Below are 20,286 nucleotides of genomic sequence, written 5' to 3' on the forward strand. Positions count from 1 at the left end.
CTATAAGTTAAAAACCCAGAGTGGGAGGATAGAGTTATGTAGTGACATGCAGTCTGAGGGATTATGGCAATTCATTACACACTGTCAGTCACAAGAGCAGAGCACAGCAGCAGCAGAACCTTGTTTTTATGCATCTGTAGTTTGTTGCACGCATCTATTATTGGCCCCTCACTGTATTTCATCCATCTACTTTTCTTGTTCCCTTCATCTGAGCAGGAGGGTGACTTTTACTCTGCTACGATGACCATGCATGTGTTGTTGCCATGGTTACCAGGTCGCAGAGGGCAAAATGTAATCTGTGGCTGCATGCTGCATTCATGAACACATGGCACATGTTCTTCGGTGTAATGTTTGGCAGCCTCTGACTTGATCAGGTTTGCCTGGCGTGTATTTACTTAGCTGTTTGCCGTTGTTGGCTCCTTATTCATAGCAAATCAATTTCCTCATGTTAGATTAAAAATTCGAAAGACCGAACAGAACCAGTGTGAATGAGTGGCCTGTCATGTTGCCTTTGGAGACTTTGAAATTACAGGGTGCAAGAGAGAAAAAGTATGTGCAGCTCTTTAAGTTCAGACTTTCTCGTTTGAGTGGCAGACTTCTCAAAATGGTGCATTGAATACAAGGTAGTTGCGCAATATTGCTTATGTTTGTGTCTCACTATGCCTTTCACATATTTTCTACTTAGTTGTGGAGCTAAAGTTTGAGATTTGTGTGTGTGTGTGTGGGGGGGGGGTATGCAAAGCACGAGTCTTGACTCTGCTTGTTTTTAGAGAAATTTTATAAATTTATTTTTGTTAACTTGATGAACCACTTAACTCTGACCTATGAATCATTCAAGAATAAAGTGATATATCTACACAATTTAGCAAAAAAAAAAAATCGGCAATTGTATATATAGGCACGTTATTAGAAGCCTGTTACAAAGGCGTATTACGCGTTCCCATTTCTTTGGCTGAATGTGTGAAAAATGCCAAACATAAAACAGTTTGACAGACATGAAAAAATATTTTTGATCCATCACTTCTAATGGTTTGGGGCTGGATTTCAGACAGTAGTGTTGGGGATCTTTCAAAGCACAGAAAGGGAAAGCGCCGTCAGATATTGATCCACCATGCAATGCCATCTGGACATTGGCAATGGCTTCATTATTTAGCATTACAATGATCCCAAACACATTGGCAATACAGCAAAGGCATACTGTACCTGGATAGAAAAAACTCAACAGATGATTATCAGTTATTGGGAATTGGCCTCCCCAGAGCCTGGAACTCAACATTATTGAAGCAGTGTGGGATCATCTTAACAGAGAGCTAGACGAGGGCGGTCGCACTTTTCTCCGCTCCTCCTCTCCTTTAGCTTCCCTGCTTAGCCTCTTATGTCCTTGTCTAGTCTCGTGTTTTTTGTATTACTTTTCCCTGGAACATTCTCTCACAGTCTGTTCTCTAAAACCTAAAAGAGGAATTATGGATTGGATCAACTGGTCCCTAAATGCAATTGACACCCCTTTCTCAACAAGAAGTTTGGGCTTGGGTGAGCCTGAGTGCTGAAGATATCTACCTATTCGGAAACATGGTAACAGGGTTCTGGCGGATCGGAGCTGGCTTGGCCCTGACTTATCGAAGAATTAAGAAAGTGGAACCGGCTGTTCAAACCCCCACAAGGCTGCCCGCTGGGATTGGAACGATGGGAGAGGCGTGAGTTTCTCAAAATGGGCTCATTGAGTGCAGCACGAATAAGATCTTGGAGAGGCTACGGCTGCTGTGAATACTCAGAATAAGATCTCTGACTGCAGACTGGATACATCTCGGAAGGGCTAGCTCGGAATAACATCTCTGGGCGCAAATTGGATGACATCTTGGGGAGGCACACTGCCGTGAGTTCTCAGAATCGGCTCCTTGAGCACAAGAAATGACAGCATCACAGAATGCAAGTATGGCGAAGCTCGTGGCTCTCCAACGGGAGATTGAGAGACCAGTGTTGGACTGTAGAACTGCTTTGAAATTCATAGCTGTTTGCACTAAAGTAAAAACCACCATCACTTCATGCGGATACCCCTTTGGCGCCAGCTGCGGTCTCAAGGCTGGAGCTGAACAACAACACCCTGATAACGACTGTGTTTAGTCTGTTCCTTCCCATTCCATGCAAGGCCACCTGGGTTGGCTGGAAGACTGTTTACTTAGGCTAGCAGGGCGAAGGACACTGTCTCAGCTGAACTCTGGACACGCACACACATACATATACACTGATATGCACACAATCATCCCCCCTCCCTTTCCAAACGCCTTCGACGCTTATTCCCTTCCGATGCTGACGGGGATCAAGGAGACCAGCGCACGCAGGCCCGGATGTACTGTCTAATTCGGCTGCCTTTCACCCTTTACCCACCCCTGTTGCTTGTCATGTGTTTCTTTGGTGTATTAAGAGTTTTTTTCATGTGCTATGTGCAAAGGTGTTTTTTTCTGTTCTCAAACTGATCTCCCTGTTGGAGCTCAGTCTGGGGGGAGTTATTTTTCTTCTCCTTATCTTTCCTCATGTGGTGCATTTTCCATTGTTATACCTCTCTGACCTGTCTTCCCCATGTGATGTTTTGTGTAATGTATGTATGGTCGGAGGGTAAGATGGCGCTGCCATTGAGTGCAATAGGTCGGCAGCCTTATGAAATTTCCCCTTGTGGGACTAATAAAGGTATATCAATTCAATTCAATTCAATTCAAAAGGCAGCCAACATCCAAAGAAGAGCTTTGAATGTACTTCAAGAAGCCTAGAGACTCTTTTACTCCAAGAAATGACAAGAAAGCTTGCATGAGAGAGCTCAAACTGTGTTGAAAAATAAATGTGGTCATACCAAATATTACCAAGAACTGTACTGTAGGTCTGCATTATTTGCAACTCTGTCATGCCAACATTTGCTGCACTGTATGGGTAAGGCTGTTATGGTGGCACATGAGCATTATGGGGAACACCCGTCCATACTCCAGCTCATTCACTCTAACGGGGTGGGGTGAGGTGGGCTTCTTCAGGGGCTTGTTTACAAGCAGGTCACAACTGAATACTGAAGTTCTACCAGTTGGATGCTCCCTTGGCTTTATTGGCACTTCAAGTAATTACTGTAGGTTATTAGCCGGTGGAGTGACTTAGCAAATGACTGTTGTAAAAATGTAACAACTGAAAATATGAGAAACAACTTAAAACACGACACTGCACCTCCTTGTTGCAGAAATTCGTTTCATTATTCGGTTTTTGTAAAGACATAAGGGGAATAAACAAAAGCAAAGAAGATAATGCAGGCGGATAAATGATTTTTTTAGAATAATGACATTTGGGAGACAACCACTTCTTAAAAATTTCCGCAGAGTATTATCATTAGCAGGCAACAAATAAAAAGAGGCTTCTGAAACACTGTTTTTAAACGATATATTAGAATGTAAAATATCAGATATGTAATAGTTTTCCTTCTATCAGGACATTGCCGTGTAAGTAGGTAACAGTTTGTTGGAAGCATGTTTTGTTGATATCGTGCAGTCCCTGTTGTTGTTCTGTTCCCAAGGCTGCAGACCTGTCAGAGGGTAATCTGCAGCATCAGACACACACAGGTTCCAGCATGCCTCATGAATAAAATCCAGAGCGGCAGACCTCCTTTCTCCATGAACTATTGTGTTGCAGTGTTTTGATTAGATCCTTTTCTTTTTCTTTTCCTTGGAACAATAATGAATAAACAATGAGCCAGATACATGTATCTGTTGTTTGTTATTAGCAGCATACACATATCAGGTCCTGACAGCTTTGTATTACACAACTTAACTACATTTGTTTCATCCACAACCAAACTCAACCAGCTTTTCACCTTCAACTACTGGACAAAATCCTGTTTATGTAGCCACAAAAATGTTCAAGGACATTTCTGATCTTTTAATACACTTCTTCCAACAACTACCTTTCCAAAAATAGTGGCATATCTAGTCAAACTTGTCTCTATGCACATCTATATCCATAGAGCCAGGCGATTTGTAAAAACAAAAGAAATAAATGTTGTCACTGTATTGCGTAGACACTGCAGAGCCACTCTTGGAGAGGCACGGAGGTAATGGGTAATAAATTGGTGATATTGTGAAATGATATTGTCTCTGTTATCATTTTACCTGTGCCTGTCAGCAAGAAACACAATTCTGTGTAATATAATATATTGTATAATGAAATCACAGTAATAGTAATGGATCCCCAAACAACAAATGTCATGACAAACACATGTTATTATGCAATGAGGAAACCGATATCGGATGCAGATTTACTGTAGAGCATCAGTAAGTGAAGCTGTTATTATTAAATGATGTGAAAACCTCATACCTCCAATTTGATTATGTTTTATTTTTGTTTTTAGGTGGGGTTGACTGGATGTTGTGGAAAACAATAAAATCTGATTCAGCGTTTTATTGATTTTACGTTGGCCGCAAAAGCTGTGCTCATGTGTGGGACGCACATGCATGACAGACCATGACCTTGTTTACTATCAGAGCACCTGAGTGAAGAGGGCTGGATAGCGTGAACTCATGTGTATTCAATGTGTGTGTAGTGTGGGATGAAGTGTATTTTGACCCCAAACTTATTTATTCCCTTTTAACTACAATATTTTGTTTTCTGTATTTACAAAAGTGTCAGAATATCTCCTGTACTTTGTGCCGTATACCCCCATGCAGCAACCCCTTAATGCACTTTGGTTAGTCTAATATCTTTTAGGTCTCCAAGTCCTTAGTATAAGTGATACAAGTTTTTTTCACCTACAATGACATTAGCACAATATTCATTTCTTTGTCTGCAGAGAAATCATTGCTGCTAATGCAGCTGCTGCAATTCAGTGTGAAAAACACTGTGAATGTGTGATTAAGCATTTTTATTCACAATACATAATTATTTGACACTTGATTACATAAAACTCTCCAAATGTGAGTCATGACAATGTCCTGCTATGCCCCAAGAACATAAGAAAAAGTGGACAAGACACACCAAGTGCCGCTAACTGATTTCATTTCAATGCTCTAACAATCGTAAAACAAAGCCAATTGCTTTTTTTTCCTTCTTTTTTTTTTTACCCATTATCGGTCCAGTCCTTGTACCTGACCATTTTCAGAGAAATGTTTCTTTTGCTTACTAAGACAGTTAACACTGACCTATGAATAATTCAAGCATTTTACCTATTTCAGGGGATGAACCAGTGTTAAGCAGACAACTTAGCAAAGAACCAATTTTAAATTGTATCTTTAGCCACTTTGTTAACAGCAGCTTGTCACAAAAATACATAATTTGTTTTCATTTCTTTGGTTTAATGTTTGAAAAATGAGTGGCAACGGGCCTCAGAGAGTGATTTATCCACATTTTTAATTCAAACCATGTTTGAAGGAGGTCAGGCGAGACATATAACAGTTTTCTGCAAAACATGGTGCAGGCTCTGTCATGGTTTGGGGCAGCCAGCAGTTTTGGAGAGCTTGTCACTATTGATGGAATTATGAACTCAGAAAAGTACTGTCAGATTTGGATCCACCATGCAATACCATCTATAAAAGTTCCTACTGGCAACAGCTTCATTTTTTAGCATGACAGAGATTCCAAAAACTCCATTATTGATATCACTTATCGATTCAATTCCTTATTGATTCTCTTATGGATTGTCATTGGTTTCTCATTGGCTCTGTTTTGAGAGTCACCGCAATCTCTAAGCAGCAATAAAGAAATTACATTAATGCAAATTAATTGCACGCTGTGTGTCAAATGTTTCATCTTTGTTGAGGTATTTCCCCTCTTCTTTGAGATCAGTGTTGGAGTCATTACTAAAAAAAGTAATTATTACACATTTTAAACAGAACACGGACAATTTCACCTCAGTAAATCGCATGATAGGGTGGGGCTAGGTTTCACAATGGGTTCACCCGAAACCTTGGCTGCTTGTGACTACACCCGTTTCCACACTTTGCCTCGTGTGATTAGGTAGGACCAAAAGGGGTCCATGGCTCTCTTGGGGACACTCCCATAGGGCTTAAAATCTGGGACTCTGCACCAATTGCTCTTAGAACTGAAGAAGCTTCTCAAATGAGATGTGAAACGTCTTCAAGGAAACTTAAAGAAGTCCGGACGCTTTTGTTTCCAAGCTCCTTACACTACGATGACCTGGATGACTGAGAACCTTCACAGACATTACACCGAAAACTTTTCTTAAAAGGAATGCAGCATGTTAAAGAGAGGCTACAGCCTGACTGTTCATCTGTTTGTTACCTGATATTAAGGGTCTGGCTGCTGGGGTCGGCATTCGCTGAGCACTTGGGGATCTTGGCTAGCTTAGCGTTAGCATGCTGTCTGCACAAATGCTTGCAAAGAACTGAAGTTGTGTTAGCAGAATAATGTGGTTGTTTCTGTCCTGGAAGCAGTTTTCCCCTTTACCATTTATGTCACCCTTCTGTACAATAAAAATAAATGTCCATATCCTCACTCTACACTGTGTCACTATCAGCTGGTAGCCCAATTGCAAGAACCAATAAGCGGCATCAAAAGGCAGGCAGACTAACAAAACAAAAGTCAGCCCACATTCAACAACAGCTTTAAACGTCCTAGAACTATTCCTAAAGACTACTTAAAGAAATGAATGAATGAATGAATGAATGAATGAATGAAAGGGGTCATGCAGAGGGTTGGTGTGACAGAGGAGAATACTAGTTACAGGGTGAGATGAAGGCATATTATCTGCTGTGGTGAGCTCTAAGAACTGCTGAAAGAAGAAGGAGGATCTAACAGCAATTATGTTACATTTTCTTTTTCAAACCCTTCCCGTCTATAGTAAGACGCTTCACTGGCTGAGACCACATCCTCATTTATTTCTCACAGCATTTCTAGTAGATAATGGCATGAAAATGAGTTGAGTCTACGATTTAGAAAAGGTCTCTGAGTGGACTGGAGATGGCTTCCGGACAGGGCAGATCCCCATGTTTGCCCAAGGGAGGTTGGGGCATGAAAATGAGAACAAATTGCTTATAGTGCAGGGGGGTCATATATCAACAGAGAATGGAAAGGGGATGCATGAAGTGTGAGCCTGCTCCTGAAATTCAGATAAATGATCTCCATTTTATTTTATTCATTTTTGCCAATTACTAAATCAGCATCCACACTCTTGTTTTTATCGGCAATGCAGAAAAAAAGCTGCCAGAATAACAGAGTATAATTAAGTATAATAAGAGGAATTAACTATAATACAACAGCTGGATACAGAATCAATCCTGGCATAACTAAGCTTCTTCTTTTTCACCCCGACAGCTTCTTTGGGGTGGGGGGGTGGGGGGGGTGTCATTACATCGGCTCATCCACCATTAATATCAAATCTGCCAAGAATGTTGGTATATTTTTTGACCAGCATTTGAAATGCACATTTCACATCTCTAAGTTCATCCAATCTTGTTTCTTTCGTCTAAGAAACATTGCAAAAATCCAACCTCTAATTTGAATCTTGAGTATATACGCTTTAACTTTCTTCCATCTCAAAGAGATGGCCCATCAAAAAACTAGCTGACACTCATACATCACTCCTCTTCGTTCTTCTCTTCACTGCCCAATTAAATTCTTTATCCATTTAAAAATTTTAATAAAAACATATAAAGCTCGATGGTCAGGCTCCTGCATATATAGCAGAGACCTTATTCCAGCAGTTAGCCTCTCTTAACTCTTAACTGTTTCCCTCTTTAGTATTAAATCCAGAGGCAATCAAGCTTTTGAGGATGAAGTGCCTAAACTTTGTAACAACTTGTCTCTGCCTATCAAGCCATCTAAATCTGTGGTGTTTTTCAAAGACTACTAAAAACTCGTTTTTATAGGTCCATTTTTCTCAGTCTTTCACCCATTTGACTTTGTGTCTCTATGCTGGAACATGTTTACTTATCTTTAATGTGTGGTTTTATTCAAACTGTAAAGCACTGTGTAACTGTGCACTGAAATCAGGCCCCTACCTTCATCACGCTTCCATTTACCACTGTGCTTTTAAAAGAAGTAGTGGCAGAACCAATTCCCGAGATAGCATCCAAAACAACTTGACATTGAGGGAAAAGAAGGTGGAGGGTAATAATACATTTAGTTACAGTTTGAGTACAGAATAAGCTGCAGTCAGTCAGCTCTTGTGAATGCTCTGTCAGTGGGTCCTAATGGTGAAGGATCATGATGTCATCATTGAAAGTAAGCCACCTACTCAGCCAAATGACTTTGTTCTTAACACTGTACTTTCTTGGCCTCCTACAGTAAAGTAGATTGGATGATGAGTCACTAAGAAAAGCAGAGGACAGTCATACAGACACACGTTTTACAGTTAGATTATTAAATTGTACCAAATACATCTTAATTACAAATTTTTCATGGCCTTGAATAACAACCACATGCGCCTCACGCAATGCTGATCTGACAATATAATCACTTGCAAAACCCATGTTTCTAACGGGCTCATCCAATGTCATTATGTTGCCTCATCATAGCACCTCCTGCACACCCTCATCATGAAAATCAGTCAACAGCTAGTTCTGCATATATTTCTTCTTCCTCCAGAAGAGAAATTATGCAATAAGTTTAACAACTTTATAATGAAATTATCCAGATCCTAAAATGATTAAGCAAAACTGTGAACATTCAACATTCTTACACTGTTTAGACCAACCAGTGTGTTTATTTTTAAGATTTTTCAATATTACTAAACTAACAAAGTTTTACTTTGCAAAGAAAAACTGAGATTTTGGCAATGACAGGTTTTTGCACCGAAACATACATCATTACAACAAAAACAACCTGATGTTAATGTCTGTCAACAACAGAGATGGGCAGTACAAGTAACGCGTTACTGTAATCCGATTACTTTTTTGAAGTAACGAGTAATGTAGGGGATTACTATTGCAAAAAAGGTAATTAGATTACTGTTACTTTCCCGTAAGCACGCCGCGTTACTGCATTACTAAAACCGTGTCTTATGACAGTGACGTAAGCGAGTGCGACGTTTGTGACAACAGCTGTGTGCAGATCAACAATGGATAATCTATCGAGTGCAGGAGAGAGTATGAGCGTGCAGCGTTTAAAGCGTGGAAGTACTGACCTTACTTTGAGTTTGATTCTGTAAAAAGTGACAAAAACATTAGTGTCCGCTGTTCACTGCGTGGGAAGAAAACTTCTTTTTACAGCTAAAAAACCCTTAACTTCCGAGGAAGTTAAGGGTTTTTTCACAGACAAACTCACGGATTCTTCCACTGACCGCTGCGGCACACCTGCACCAGGGCAAACATCTGCCTGCTATACAGGTGAAAATAGAGCAACAGGACTGTTGAGTCTTTGATTTTATTTATTTTCTGCTGTGTTTCACTTGCATTTATTTGAAAGACTGAGTGTAAACACAAAAAAATATTTTATTTTATGTGCTGGAATGTGCAGAAAATAGGTTTAAATGTTAAACAAATTTCTTCCAGTCAGAGAATGTTGCATATAATTAAATTTTTGCTTGATGCATAAAGTTAAAAGATTAAAACTAATAAAACTTTGTCATTTTTTGAACTTTTTGAGGGTTGAAATAAAGAAAACCCTTTTTGAAGATATCTTTTTTTTGCCTGTGTCCTCTATGCCTTGGCTGCTTGGTCCCTCACAGTTTTGTTATTACTATTATTCCTGTTTTGATTTCTTTCCCAAGTTGTTGTGAGCCCCTTATTTCTTATAGTAATTTCGTTCCATTATTGTTTCTATTTGTTCTATTTACTTAGTTCCCTCTGTGTTCCCTTTCGGTTCCTTCTGTTTTCTCTCTGTACTTGTCTATCGTTCTTCTGTCCAATACCTGTCTTCCTTTGTGTCAAGCTCTTTCTTGCTCTCCTGATTAGCTGTGGCTAACTTCCTGTTTTGTTTTGGTAGCGGTTTATCGTGATTGTTTTCAGCTGTGTTTAGTTCCCATACTGTCTCTGCTTTCCTTGTTACCTCTTGTTAATATATTGCCTCAGTCTTCCTTTGTCCATCTACATGTCATGCCATCCTCTCTACCGCCACTAAAATAACCAGTAACTGCCCGGTTACTGTGGATCAGGAAGTAGAAGAGGTCATCCACCATTTGGAAGATTGCTGGTTTGACCCCTTGGGTCCTGTACTCAAAGTATCCTTGGGCATGTTACTACATACAGAGTTGGCCCTTTTAGTGTGAATGTAGTAAAAAAAAAAAGGGCTTTGAGTGCTCAAATAGAGCAGTAAAGTGCTGCATAAGTACCAGTCCGTTTACCTTTTGCTCCCGAGATGTTCATAGTATCTCGTCATGTTGCTGGTTTCCCTTGTACGTGTTAAACATTTAGTAGTCTGTGGACTCTGCATCACACTCTAACCTATCCTGTCAATGTCACATCTAAAAAAATATCAGCATCTGGATTACAGTAAATGTTGTGGTTGAGGACTGATGTTTTAGCACTATTTTTCAGCATCTTGTTACACTTTTAAAGTTTATGTGTTAAGTTGTTTTGGTAGGATGGCACATTGATTGTGTTTAAATATCAGAATCAGAATACTGCCATACCTTGGTACGTCTATTCTGCAAGAGTAATTTGGTTTTACAAAAGCAGTTTTATATCTTTTTAAAAACAAGTGTGTTGCAGTGCTCGTATTTAATCAAAGGACAACTGAGTAGAAGATGCATTTTTATTAAAGAGGTTCCATTCAGTCACTCTGAGTGACGGTTGTCATGTCACTTTTGGATTCACCTCTCGTCTTCATCACCCTCATCGCTTTCTTTATTGCCTTCAAGTAGGGGGTCTTGTTCTTCAGAGGCACTGTCAGCAAATTCATCCCACCAGTGGAACTGTTCGCTGGCATGACTTTTCTCATCATCACTGTCTTCCTCTCTAAACTGTCTCCCAAATCCTCCAGGAAGCAGATCCTCCGCTGCTTCTCCTTCATCCGGGTTGACTTCATAGTCAACCTCAGCAGCAGCAAGGTCATTTTCATCTTGATGAGCTTCATTGCGTTCTTCTTCATCGTTGCTGCTGTCAGCATTTTGATCATCATCGGCAAAATTATAATTGCAATAATTGTGGTCATTTTCAGTATCTCTGTTATTGTGGTCATTTTCATCATCAGCATTATTGCCATCATTTCCATCATCAGAGTTGTTGTCATCAATTTCAAAATGAATGTTGAAGAAATTATTCTGATTGATGTGATCACCATTGTTGTTGTTAAGCTGCTCTGGCTCCCAAAGTCTCGCAACTTCAAAGATACGTGGTGCAAACATTATAACATATTCCACACCATTTTCAAAGAAGTTGTCCATATCTCCCCAGTTACCATCTTCAGCCAAGAGTGGTTGCTCTACATGAAAGTTCAGTTAGCAAAGTCACAGCTAATCAAAAGAAACTTCAACACTGCATTATGTTTCTTTTGTACAATAACAGATCAAGTTCTTACCCTCATTAGGCTGAGCATGGGCCCCATCTCCTTGCTCCGTCATCTGAGCTTTAAAGATCCCACAAAGACATAAGTTATTCAAGTTAAGCAGTACATTTCCCATCTGTACTGTTGGGCATGCTCAAAAATCTCACTGTAAATATCTACCATCAGCTATCAAAGTTACAGCGTCAAAAGTAAGTTTCACTTATAAAGCAGTTCCCCCAAAACTCACCTTTTTTTCAAAGAAACTGCTCTATGAAAATGTCCTAGTTCAGCTGTGTGTGTATCTGCTTGTTGCTGGAGTCAAAAATATGTTTCAGTTGTAACATTTAAACCTGCACTGTAACTGTGCAATAGCAGTGATGTCATAAGAACTACCAGAATTCCACCCCATGAGTGTTCCATGAAATTCCACCTCAGGAAGGCCAACTCTGATGGCCTTCATCAGGGCTTATGTAAGCTTACTTCAGGACTACCAATGTAGCCATTGTACTCCTGGTACCCTATGACCCTGATCAGGGTCATAGGGTACCTGATCAGTATACTGATATATAAAAAACATAACCATGCTAACAGACAGCCATTTCTAAGTAGTGATGGCAGTAAAAATAAAAAACTGAGCTTGGTTCTTTCATTGTGACAAAAAAGTCGGCAATGGCTGGGATGTGAGTCATTTAATTAATATTGCATGTACTTATGTGCTTAAAGTAAACAAACAAAAATAATATTATTAATGTTTTAGCAGTAGTAACAGTTTTATATATTTAGTCTTCTCATATAAAACTGACAACACAAACATCATAAATAAGAGGAAAAAACTGACCTCCTATTTTACACCTGCTCATGAGTGTTTTCATGATGGCGGCAGCCTTGTTTTCTTTCAACAATCAGGAGAAGCAGGAGACCACAGCTGAAGACTCTGTATAGATAATGTATGGGAAGCTGCATCCCCTTTTACATTACAGGCAGGGGGAGAAGAGGGTCACGAAGACACGCTCATAAAACATTAATTCAGCACTTCATTCTGCTCAAAAGCAGCCACACACGGTGAAATAGGCTGTCAAATACAGTGTGCTTCTGCAGGGAGTTTGGTTCACTTTAGTGTTAGCAGCAGTGGCCTCAGAAATGTTCATGCAGCTCATTTTAGTTCAGCATTTTAGAAAAAACACAAAGTCACTAAATAATTGTGACTCATCGGCTCAGCCATTTCTGTCAAAATTGTTAGGAGTGTGAGTACTTAGGTAATTTTTACATTTATTAAAATCAATATGTTTCCCTGTGATCCAGGTTGTGTAAACGCTGTTGTGTAAAAGCTGTGTAAACAGCAGGTTGTCACTTACCTGCAGAAGAAACAGCGTGGGCTTTTTTTTCTTTTCTTAAGTGTATTGGTGCCTATGTCTTGTTCAGTCTCTGAGTGTTCCCATGATGCAGGTAGCCAGAGGGTATGTGGACACAGGAACATTAAGTGTTGAGAAAACAAGTATTTATTCAATCAGCAGGTGTCATCAAATCTGAGAAAGAAATGCTAAAAACAGAACATCTGAGATAAAAAAAAACAAAAAAACAAAAAAGAGCCAATTTCTAGGAATTAAGGAACACAACATGGCTATGGGGATTACTATATGTTTGTTGTTTTGCTTCATTATTAAACCAGACTGAAACACTGAACAGAGTGCGTGCTTTGTGCTAGCACATCTCACCGAGAGTAAAACCTCCTGAGTCACCTGAAAATCCTGCATTAGAAATAAGTCTAAATTCTGCTGCTTCCTTAATGAAACCTTCTAGTAATTTCAAACTGTTTAAACTGTTTCTGAAAGTCACACCACTTACTGGACATAGCTCGTTTCTGCTTTAATCCCAACACTTTAATTTCAAATCAGCTGTAAAAGAAACGTTTAACTTTCAAATGCCATGAGAGCGAGACCCGTCTCAGACGTCTGATATTAAATGTGACAGCAGTTACCAGGAATCAAATTCGACTGTGGTAGACGGCACTTTTGAATAGTCAAGAATGGTATTTTTATCAGTATGGAAAGTGTCTCTTTTCATCGAATTTTTACTTTGTGCTATTTGTTTAACCTTTTCAAGATTTTAACAGGTAACCTTTAGAAACTGTGTCTAATTTCAGGGTTGTATATACCACTTGTGATGCTCTGTAATGCATGGTTGGCTATGATGGTTTTGATGCCTCGCTCTCTTATAAGGAGATTCGGGCCATTCGTTGTTTATTCTTTGTCGGTTTACATCAAAGAAAATGTCAGCCATGTGTTTCTGCGCTCGGTGCTCTGAGCAGGTTTTCTGTAATAAGGCATGAAAATGTTGAGGTGACTGTACCAGCACTTGCAAAGTACAAGGGACTCAATTTTCCAGCTAATGCACATTTTGTCAGCCATGTCTTTTCTCACTGTGCAAGACACACACTCACACAGATGTGCACATCAGGACACATATAACCCCACTTTGCGCTGGTGCACCAATGCATGAAATGCACACTATGTCTGAAATGCTTTTTCTGTGATGTGAAGTGAAGGTCAAGAGGACGGGGCATGAATGACTGGCTTTTATTTTTGCTTGACATCATATGCAAGATACCATCTACGTCTTTGTATTTAGCAACAAAAGAAGCTCTTTATTTACTTTTTTTAAATACTGAAATTCAAAGTTGTTTTTTGATTGGATCTAGCTCAGCAATATTTAGTGCATTATGTGTCATTTGTCTGTGCTATATCAAATTAAGAGACCTAGGTTAACAGAGAGTGAGGCGTTTGGGGTCGAGTAAGTCTTTCCTCAGGCTAAACAATGAGACACAGCCAATGGTGCGCTTGATGAATCTGCTGACGCGTCAGTGTCGTCGTGTAAATAATTCAGAAAGACAATAGAGAAGAACAGAAGAACTCACTGCAGATGGCTGAAGGTCAAAGGTCCTCCCAGCTCCTAGACATGTTGGAAAAACAAACTGCATCACCGCACAGTGACTTACCCAGTTGCTCTGCGCGACCCCCTTGAAAAGCTGAAACCTGACGCTGTTATGATCAAAGAGGGCAACTGTCTGTTTGACTGACCCACCTCTTCTATGGAGCTTTTTGGTAATATTTTTTACATGAGACATGATGAATGGAACAAATTAAATCCCTTATTATTAAGCTGCCCGAGACCACTAAATAAATAAGCCTGTAGCGAGTGATGCACAATGATTGTTACTGATGGACTGATGTGGGCACTCAAAGCCTCTCATGAGATTTTCATGACAGTCACATTAGAAAGAAATCAAAGGAAATGGACACTACTGGCAGCACTTAATAACAATCCATCTATCCACTGTTCGGTGATTTTTATGCGGTTGGATATAAAGCTTTTTAAATGGAAGGCAACTCCAGCATTGATCTGATACTAAAAGCCTTCCTGTTGCTAATGAGGATCATGTCATGCTGTATTTTTCTGAAGAAAATGTCAGCCCATTCAACCGCAGCATTTTATTCACTTACATCAGTGTGCATGAACCAGCAGTTTATTTCTGGAATGAAATCCACAAAGAACGATGATTTATTTTTCATGTTATAAAAACTTCACAGTCTTCATTCTTCAGGTGTGATTGCCCACTTATGACGTTATAAAGTCAGATTTCATTGGTCACTCAAAAATACAAGCTACACATTAACGTTTCATAGCCAAAACCAAGCTTTTGTTTGGAAACTTAGGCCTGTAATTTTTCACATTACCTTACACTTTCCTGTTAAAAGAGAGATTTTCTTTCCCATTGCTGCTAATCATTGTATTGTATTATTGTAGGACTGTCATGACACAGTTGTAACTGTAATGTAATAAATTTATTTAGTACAATAATGCATTGCAGTATGTTACTTTGGAGGGTGTTACACCTGTTACAGAAGGTGAGTATGATGGCAACTACACTTTACTGTCAAAATTATTCACTCACCCATGCAAGTTGTTTGTATCTATCTATCTATCCATCCATCTATCTATCTATCTATCTATCTATCTATCTGGTAGAGTTGCAAGTTCAATCATAGGCACTCATAGGCACATATGTTGAAGTCTAATCACACTAATCACTTATAATCTGTAATTGTACCTATTCGGGGTACGTCTCAGTGCCAGTTGGGATAGACTGCAACCCTGCTATTAGCTGCTAAGAAAAAGAATTACAGAGTCAAAAAAACATGTAATTTCTGAGGCTCTATATTTTTAAAAGAAATGTAATCTGTTTCAGGTGGTAGGGATGCTATCATGACATGACGGCCATAATGCCCTCTATTTTTAAACTCCAATTAGCAGAGGAATCCTCTGAATGGCTGTGAAGGCCATAGCATTTAATTTCATATCTTTTTTTTTTTCTCCATACTAATCAAACCTTCTTGTGACCTCATGTCTCCAGTCTAGCAGCATTTGCATACATCATGCATCTTTACTCATTTATTCAGAAATCACTATTTGTGGGCAAGAGATCACTGGATTTTTTGAAGAAGAATATAAAGATGAAAAAACATATTCATCTGCTTTCAAAGGATCTTTGAGACACTGTTGTGATTGATCTCCACAGAATTTTTCAAAGGAAAGGTCTTTTAATGTTAGCTAGAAGAAGAGAGCTGCATAAATATTTTCAAACTATATTTGCTTTCATACCTTTTTTCATATCGCTTTACAAACACATCATGTTCACATCACAAAGTCACATACCTCCCAACACTACCTCCTGTCTTCCACCCCCATATTCAACCATCAGCACCTACCCTGCATCCTGTCAAACTGTCACATCACTCAGTCTCAGCTCTCAGCTTCATGCTAACATGCTGGAAAAAGCTGCTTAGCATTATGCCAAATGTGAAGCTGTCTTTGTCAGGTGATGAAAACGGTGTTTTCATGTGTTGTTACTGATATACAGTCATTTTAAAGGCTGGCACACAAGTTTAAAGTTTCGACAAATGAGTGACACCAACAAGTAAATATGCTGATCTGAATATTTCTAGTATTTCACAAATATAGTACAGCAGATAACTGAAATTGTTGTTTGTCTCCCTGGATCCATTCATTTGAGAAAAGTCCCCATTAGCCAGTCTTTAGACTAGACTTTATTTCCATCTTACAAACAACTGCTTTAGATTGCAAATATGCCAAATTTCTAACTAATGCTATTTTTGTCACGTCCACTTCGCCTGAATTTCGTGTATTTGATGCATGAAGACTTCTTTACATTGTACATTGTATTGTACTACCTTACAATACAATTGTAATTTATATAGCACCAAAGTTTAATTTAATTTAATTCTTTATTCTTGCCCATCCCTCTCATGCTGACACGCTTATTCAATTCATGGGAGCCTATCCCACACATCTGCCGAGAGGCTGGGTACACCATTCAACAGGCCAGTGTCACACTACTAAGTTAGTCACCAGTGAACCCAAAGCTGAGTTTTTCTCAGAGGTGGAAAGTAACGAATTACATTTACTTGCGTTACTGTAATTGAGTAGTTTTTTTTGTGTATTTGTACTTTTTAAAGTCATTTTTCAAGTCTGTAATTTTACTTTTACTTAAGTATATTTTTTAAAAAGTATTGTAGTTCGCTACTTTTTCAATCACACCCGTTACTGAGTAAATTAAAAATTAAAAAAAACATTGCGCTTCGGAAATACTGCAGGGAATGATGGGTAGTAGAACAAATTGGCGCCAAGGTCACGTTAAAGATGGAGTCTGACATCGGTGTTACGGATCCAGTGAAAAAAGAAGCCCCGTCGAATTCTGCTGACCCTGAACTCGAAGAAACGGATGTGAACCCCTGGCCGTATTTAAGGGACCATTTCGGCTGAAAGTGCAAGAAAGGCAACAGCTTTATTATGCAGTGTAAGCTGTGTTTGCCCAGAGACACCGAGTTAGCAGCTTTTAAAAATTCCACATCAAACCTGCGCAAGCATGTAGAGATAAGTTAAATACAACTGTGCTCAAATTAATCACATTAAGTTAAGACATCTGTGAAGAACACAGATAACGTTGGTTGGTACTAGCAACTTGCTGTAATCGGGCACGTTGTTGTCCACGCAACTTACATTTTTTTTACTGGGTTGGTAAATTGCAAAAAGAAAATGTGTTTACCTACGTTTTTCCTGTTTGTTAATAATAATAATTTATTTTTAAAAATAGTTAAATTAAAGACAGAAGCGGCTACTTTCTTACTTAACCCACATATGTTCACACTGCAGGCAAAAGAATAACAGCGCTCACTTACCTTAGATTAGTCAAAGACAGCTGACTTCTGTTACTTGTTAATTAGCACTTGCAACCTCCCGTTAACTAGCCTGTTACTGTCCAATAAAAAAAAAAACACGAGGTATATTGGTATAATTTACCAGCGGTAGCTATGTAATGCATTGATGTCTTATTAGGGACGTCAAAAAACTTTCTCTCAAACTTAACACTGGCCTGCCTGCCTCAGCTGCCTTCGAGCGTCTCTTTAGCTGTGCTGGACTACTGTTCGAAGACTACTGGCGAAGTCTGTGGTCCCCACATGCTTCAAAAGATCCACCATCATCCCTGTGCCCAAGAACAGCAAACCCTCATCCCTGAACGATTACCGGCCAGTTGCACTGACCTCGGTAGTAATGAAGGTGTTTGAGAGGCTGCTGAAGAACATCATCTCCTCCTCCATCCCAGACACCACAGATCCGCTGCAGTTCGCCTACAGATCCAACAGATCCACAGAGGATGCCATCGCCCACGTCCTACACACCACTCTCAGCCACGTGGACAAGAAACAGGGTAACTATGTGCGAATGCTGTTTGTTGATTACAGTTCAGCGTTTAACACAATAGTGCCCTGCAGACTGTTCACAAAGCTGAGGGATCTGGGACTTAACAGCCGTCTGTGTGCATGGGTGTTGGACTTCCTCACTGGCAGAACTCAGGTGGTGAGGGTGGGCAGGTGCTTCTCCAACAGCATCACCATCAACACAGGAGCACCTCAGGGATGTGTCCTCTCGCCACTGCTCTACTCCCTCTACACTTCAGACTGTGTGGCCACCCATGGCTCCAACACCATTGTGAAGTTTGCTGACGACACAGTGGTGTTGGGTGCCATCTCCAACAACGATGAGGCGGCCTACATGGATGAAGTGAAGAATCTGGCATCGTGGTGCCAGGACAACCACCTCCAGCTGAACGTCAGCAAGACCAAGGAGCTGGTGGTGGACTTCAGAAGGGGTCAGCACAGAGACTACAAGCCCATCATCATCAATGGAGCTCCAGTGGAGAGGGTGCAGTCCTTCAAGTATCTTGGTGTCCACATCTCCTCAGACCTGACATGGTCTGCCCACATTCAGGTCCAGACCAAAAAGGCTAGGCAGCGCCTGTATCACCTACGACAACTGAGGAAGTTCAGGGTCTCTCCAAAGATCCTCAGGATTTTCTATACAGGCGCTGTGGAGAGCATCCTCACACAGAACATGACATCGTGGTTTGGGAACAGCTGTGTGAAGGACCAAAAAGCTCTCCAGAGAGTGATCCGTACAGCAGAACGCTGCTGCAGGATTGCTCTCCCCCCGCTTCAGGACACCTACACCAGGAGATGCCGGACTAGAGCAGCGCAGATACTGAAGGACCCGTCCCATCCTGGCAACAAACTGTTCCAACTTCTGCAATCTGGTAGAAGGTTCCGCATCTTCCGGGCAAGGACAGAGAGACTCAAGAGGAGCTTCTATCCCCAAGCCATCCGGGCCCTAAACACACACACCCGCCCTCTCACATCATCTATAATTGACTGAGACAGGACTCTTCCAGACACTAAACCAAGGCACAATGTACATTTCAAATTCCTTTAATTTTAAATATGTTTATATTGTCTCCTGTAAAATAGTCCGATGTCTATTCATATTAATATACAGAATTCACCTGCTTGCTGCTACTACTGCACATTCACCCAGTGTATATACTATATGTCTGTATATATATATTTATTGTTCTTCCTCTACACCCCCCCCAATTTTTGCACATGTCGAGGAGCGTGTCAGCCTACATTTCACTGTGTGTTATACTTGTATAACTATGCATGTGACAAATAAAGAACCTTGAACCTTGAACCTTGAACCTTGAACCTGTTCACTGCAAAGTGAGCAAGGATGAACTCTACTAACTTTGAAAATCAACTGCTCCTCAAAATTAACAGGATGTTCAGAGAGTAACACTCTAGGATGGATACAAAGGAACTTTAATCTATAGGTACAGTAGGGCAGGGCCGTGTTTAAAAAAATTAAAAAACATTTTTAAAGCAGCTGCCGTTCAGTTCAGGATTTGTTCTCTTATTTGACAGTTTAGAACACATTCTCATGTGAAAGAATGATATGGTTTTGTATTGAAAACACTGTGATACCTGACAGTTTGGTTGATTGGTTTGGTGACCATTATCCATTTTCATGTATAGACTTGCAGTTTAACTGCCACTGCACTTTAATTTGTAAAGTTTTTATTTTCACTAAAAAAGAACTACTTTGAGATTTATATCCCACTGTCTTTTTTTGCACTACTCAGAAGCGACTGTCCTCCTGCTGACAGAAAAGTAACTATGTAACTTTTACTCTGAGTACATTTTAAATGAGCTACTTTTTACTTTTACTTGAGTACATTTTTAGACAGGTAATTTTACTTGTACTTGAGTAAAATTTCAGCAAAGTAATAGTACTTTTACTTGAGTAAAATATTTTAGTACTCTTTCCACCTCTGGTTTTTCTGCAGTGTTCTGTCTGTGCTAGTCCTTGGTAAATGGACTGTAATTTATATAGTGCTTTTCAGCACCCAGAGCACTCTTTACAAGGCAAACTGCATGCATGGAAACAATTCTAAAGCTCATGCACATATGC

The 20,286-nt window shown here is 39.9% G+C and overlaps 1 protein-coding gene and 1 long non-coding RNA gene across 3 annotated transcripts; both read right to left on the bottom strand.

Moving 5' to 3' along the window:
* Nucleotides 1–10,370: 10,370 nt before the first annotated feature.
* LOC120725236 (prostatic spermine-binding protein-like) lies at nt 10,371–12,991 on the bottom strand. 2 transcript variants are annotated; one of them, XM_040018001.1, is made up of 4 exons: nt 12,762–12,991; nt 12,245–12,372; nt 11,440–11,487; nt 10,371–11,343 (listed from the first exon to the last, which is right to left on the bottom strand). In XM_040018001.1, the coding sequence occupies exons 2-4, from the start codon at nt 12,276–12,278 to the stop codon at nt 10,733–10,735; spliced, it is 693 nt and encodes a 230-aa protein (XP_039873935.1). In that variant the 5' UTR covers nt 12,279–12,372; nt 12,762–12,991; the 3' UTR covers nt 10,371–10,732. The 2 variants fall into 2 exon arrangements, with proteins under 2 accessions (XP_039873935.1, XP_039873936.1); XM_040018002.1 differs by lacking the exons at nt 12,245–12,372; nt 12,762–12,991 and adding an exon at nt 11,654–11,923 and having other exon boundaries at nt 10,381–11,343.
* Nucleotides 12,992–13,153: 162 nt separating this feature from the next.
* LOC120724661 lies at nt 13,154–19,642 on the bottom strand. Its single transcript, XR_005693967.1, has 3 exons — nt 19,525–19,642; nt 17,664–17,905; nt 13,154–14,355 (listed from the first exon to the last, which is right to left on the bottom strand). It is a non-coding gene; the product is annotated as an uncharacterized LOC120724661 (long non-coding RNA).
* Nucleotides 19,643–20,286: the final 644 nt, after the last annotated feature.

This window comes from Simochromis diagramma, unplaced genomic scaffold, assembly GCF_900408965.1.
Source record: "Simochromis diagramma unplaced genomic scaffold, fSimDia1.1 OVJJ01000802.1, whole genome shotgun sequence".
Taxonomy (NCBI): Eukaryota; Metazoa; Chordata; class Actinopteri; order Cichliformes; family Cichlidae; genus Simochromis; species Simochromis diagramma.

Coding starts and splice junctions, on each gene's coding strand:
- LOC120725236 (XM_040018001.1), bottom strand. CDS start 12,278: ATGAAAACACTCATGAGCAGGTGTAAAATAGGAG. Junction 11,488..12,244: donor GAGCAGGTGTAAAATAGGAG/GTCAGTTTTTTC, acceptor GGATCTTTAAAG/CTCAGATGACGGAGCAAGGA. Junction 11,344..11,439: donor CCATGCTCAGCCTAATGAGG/GTAAGAACTTGA, acceptor ACTTTCATGTAG/AGCAACCACTCTTGGCTGAA.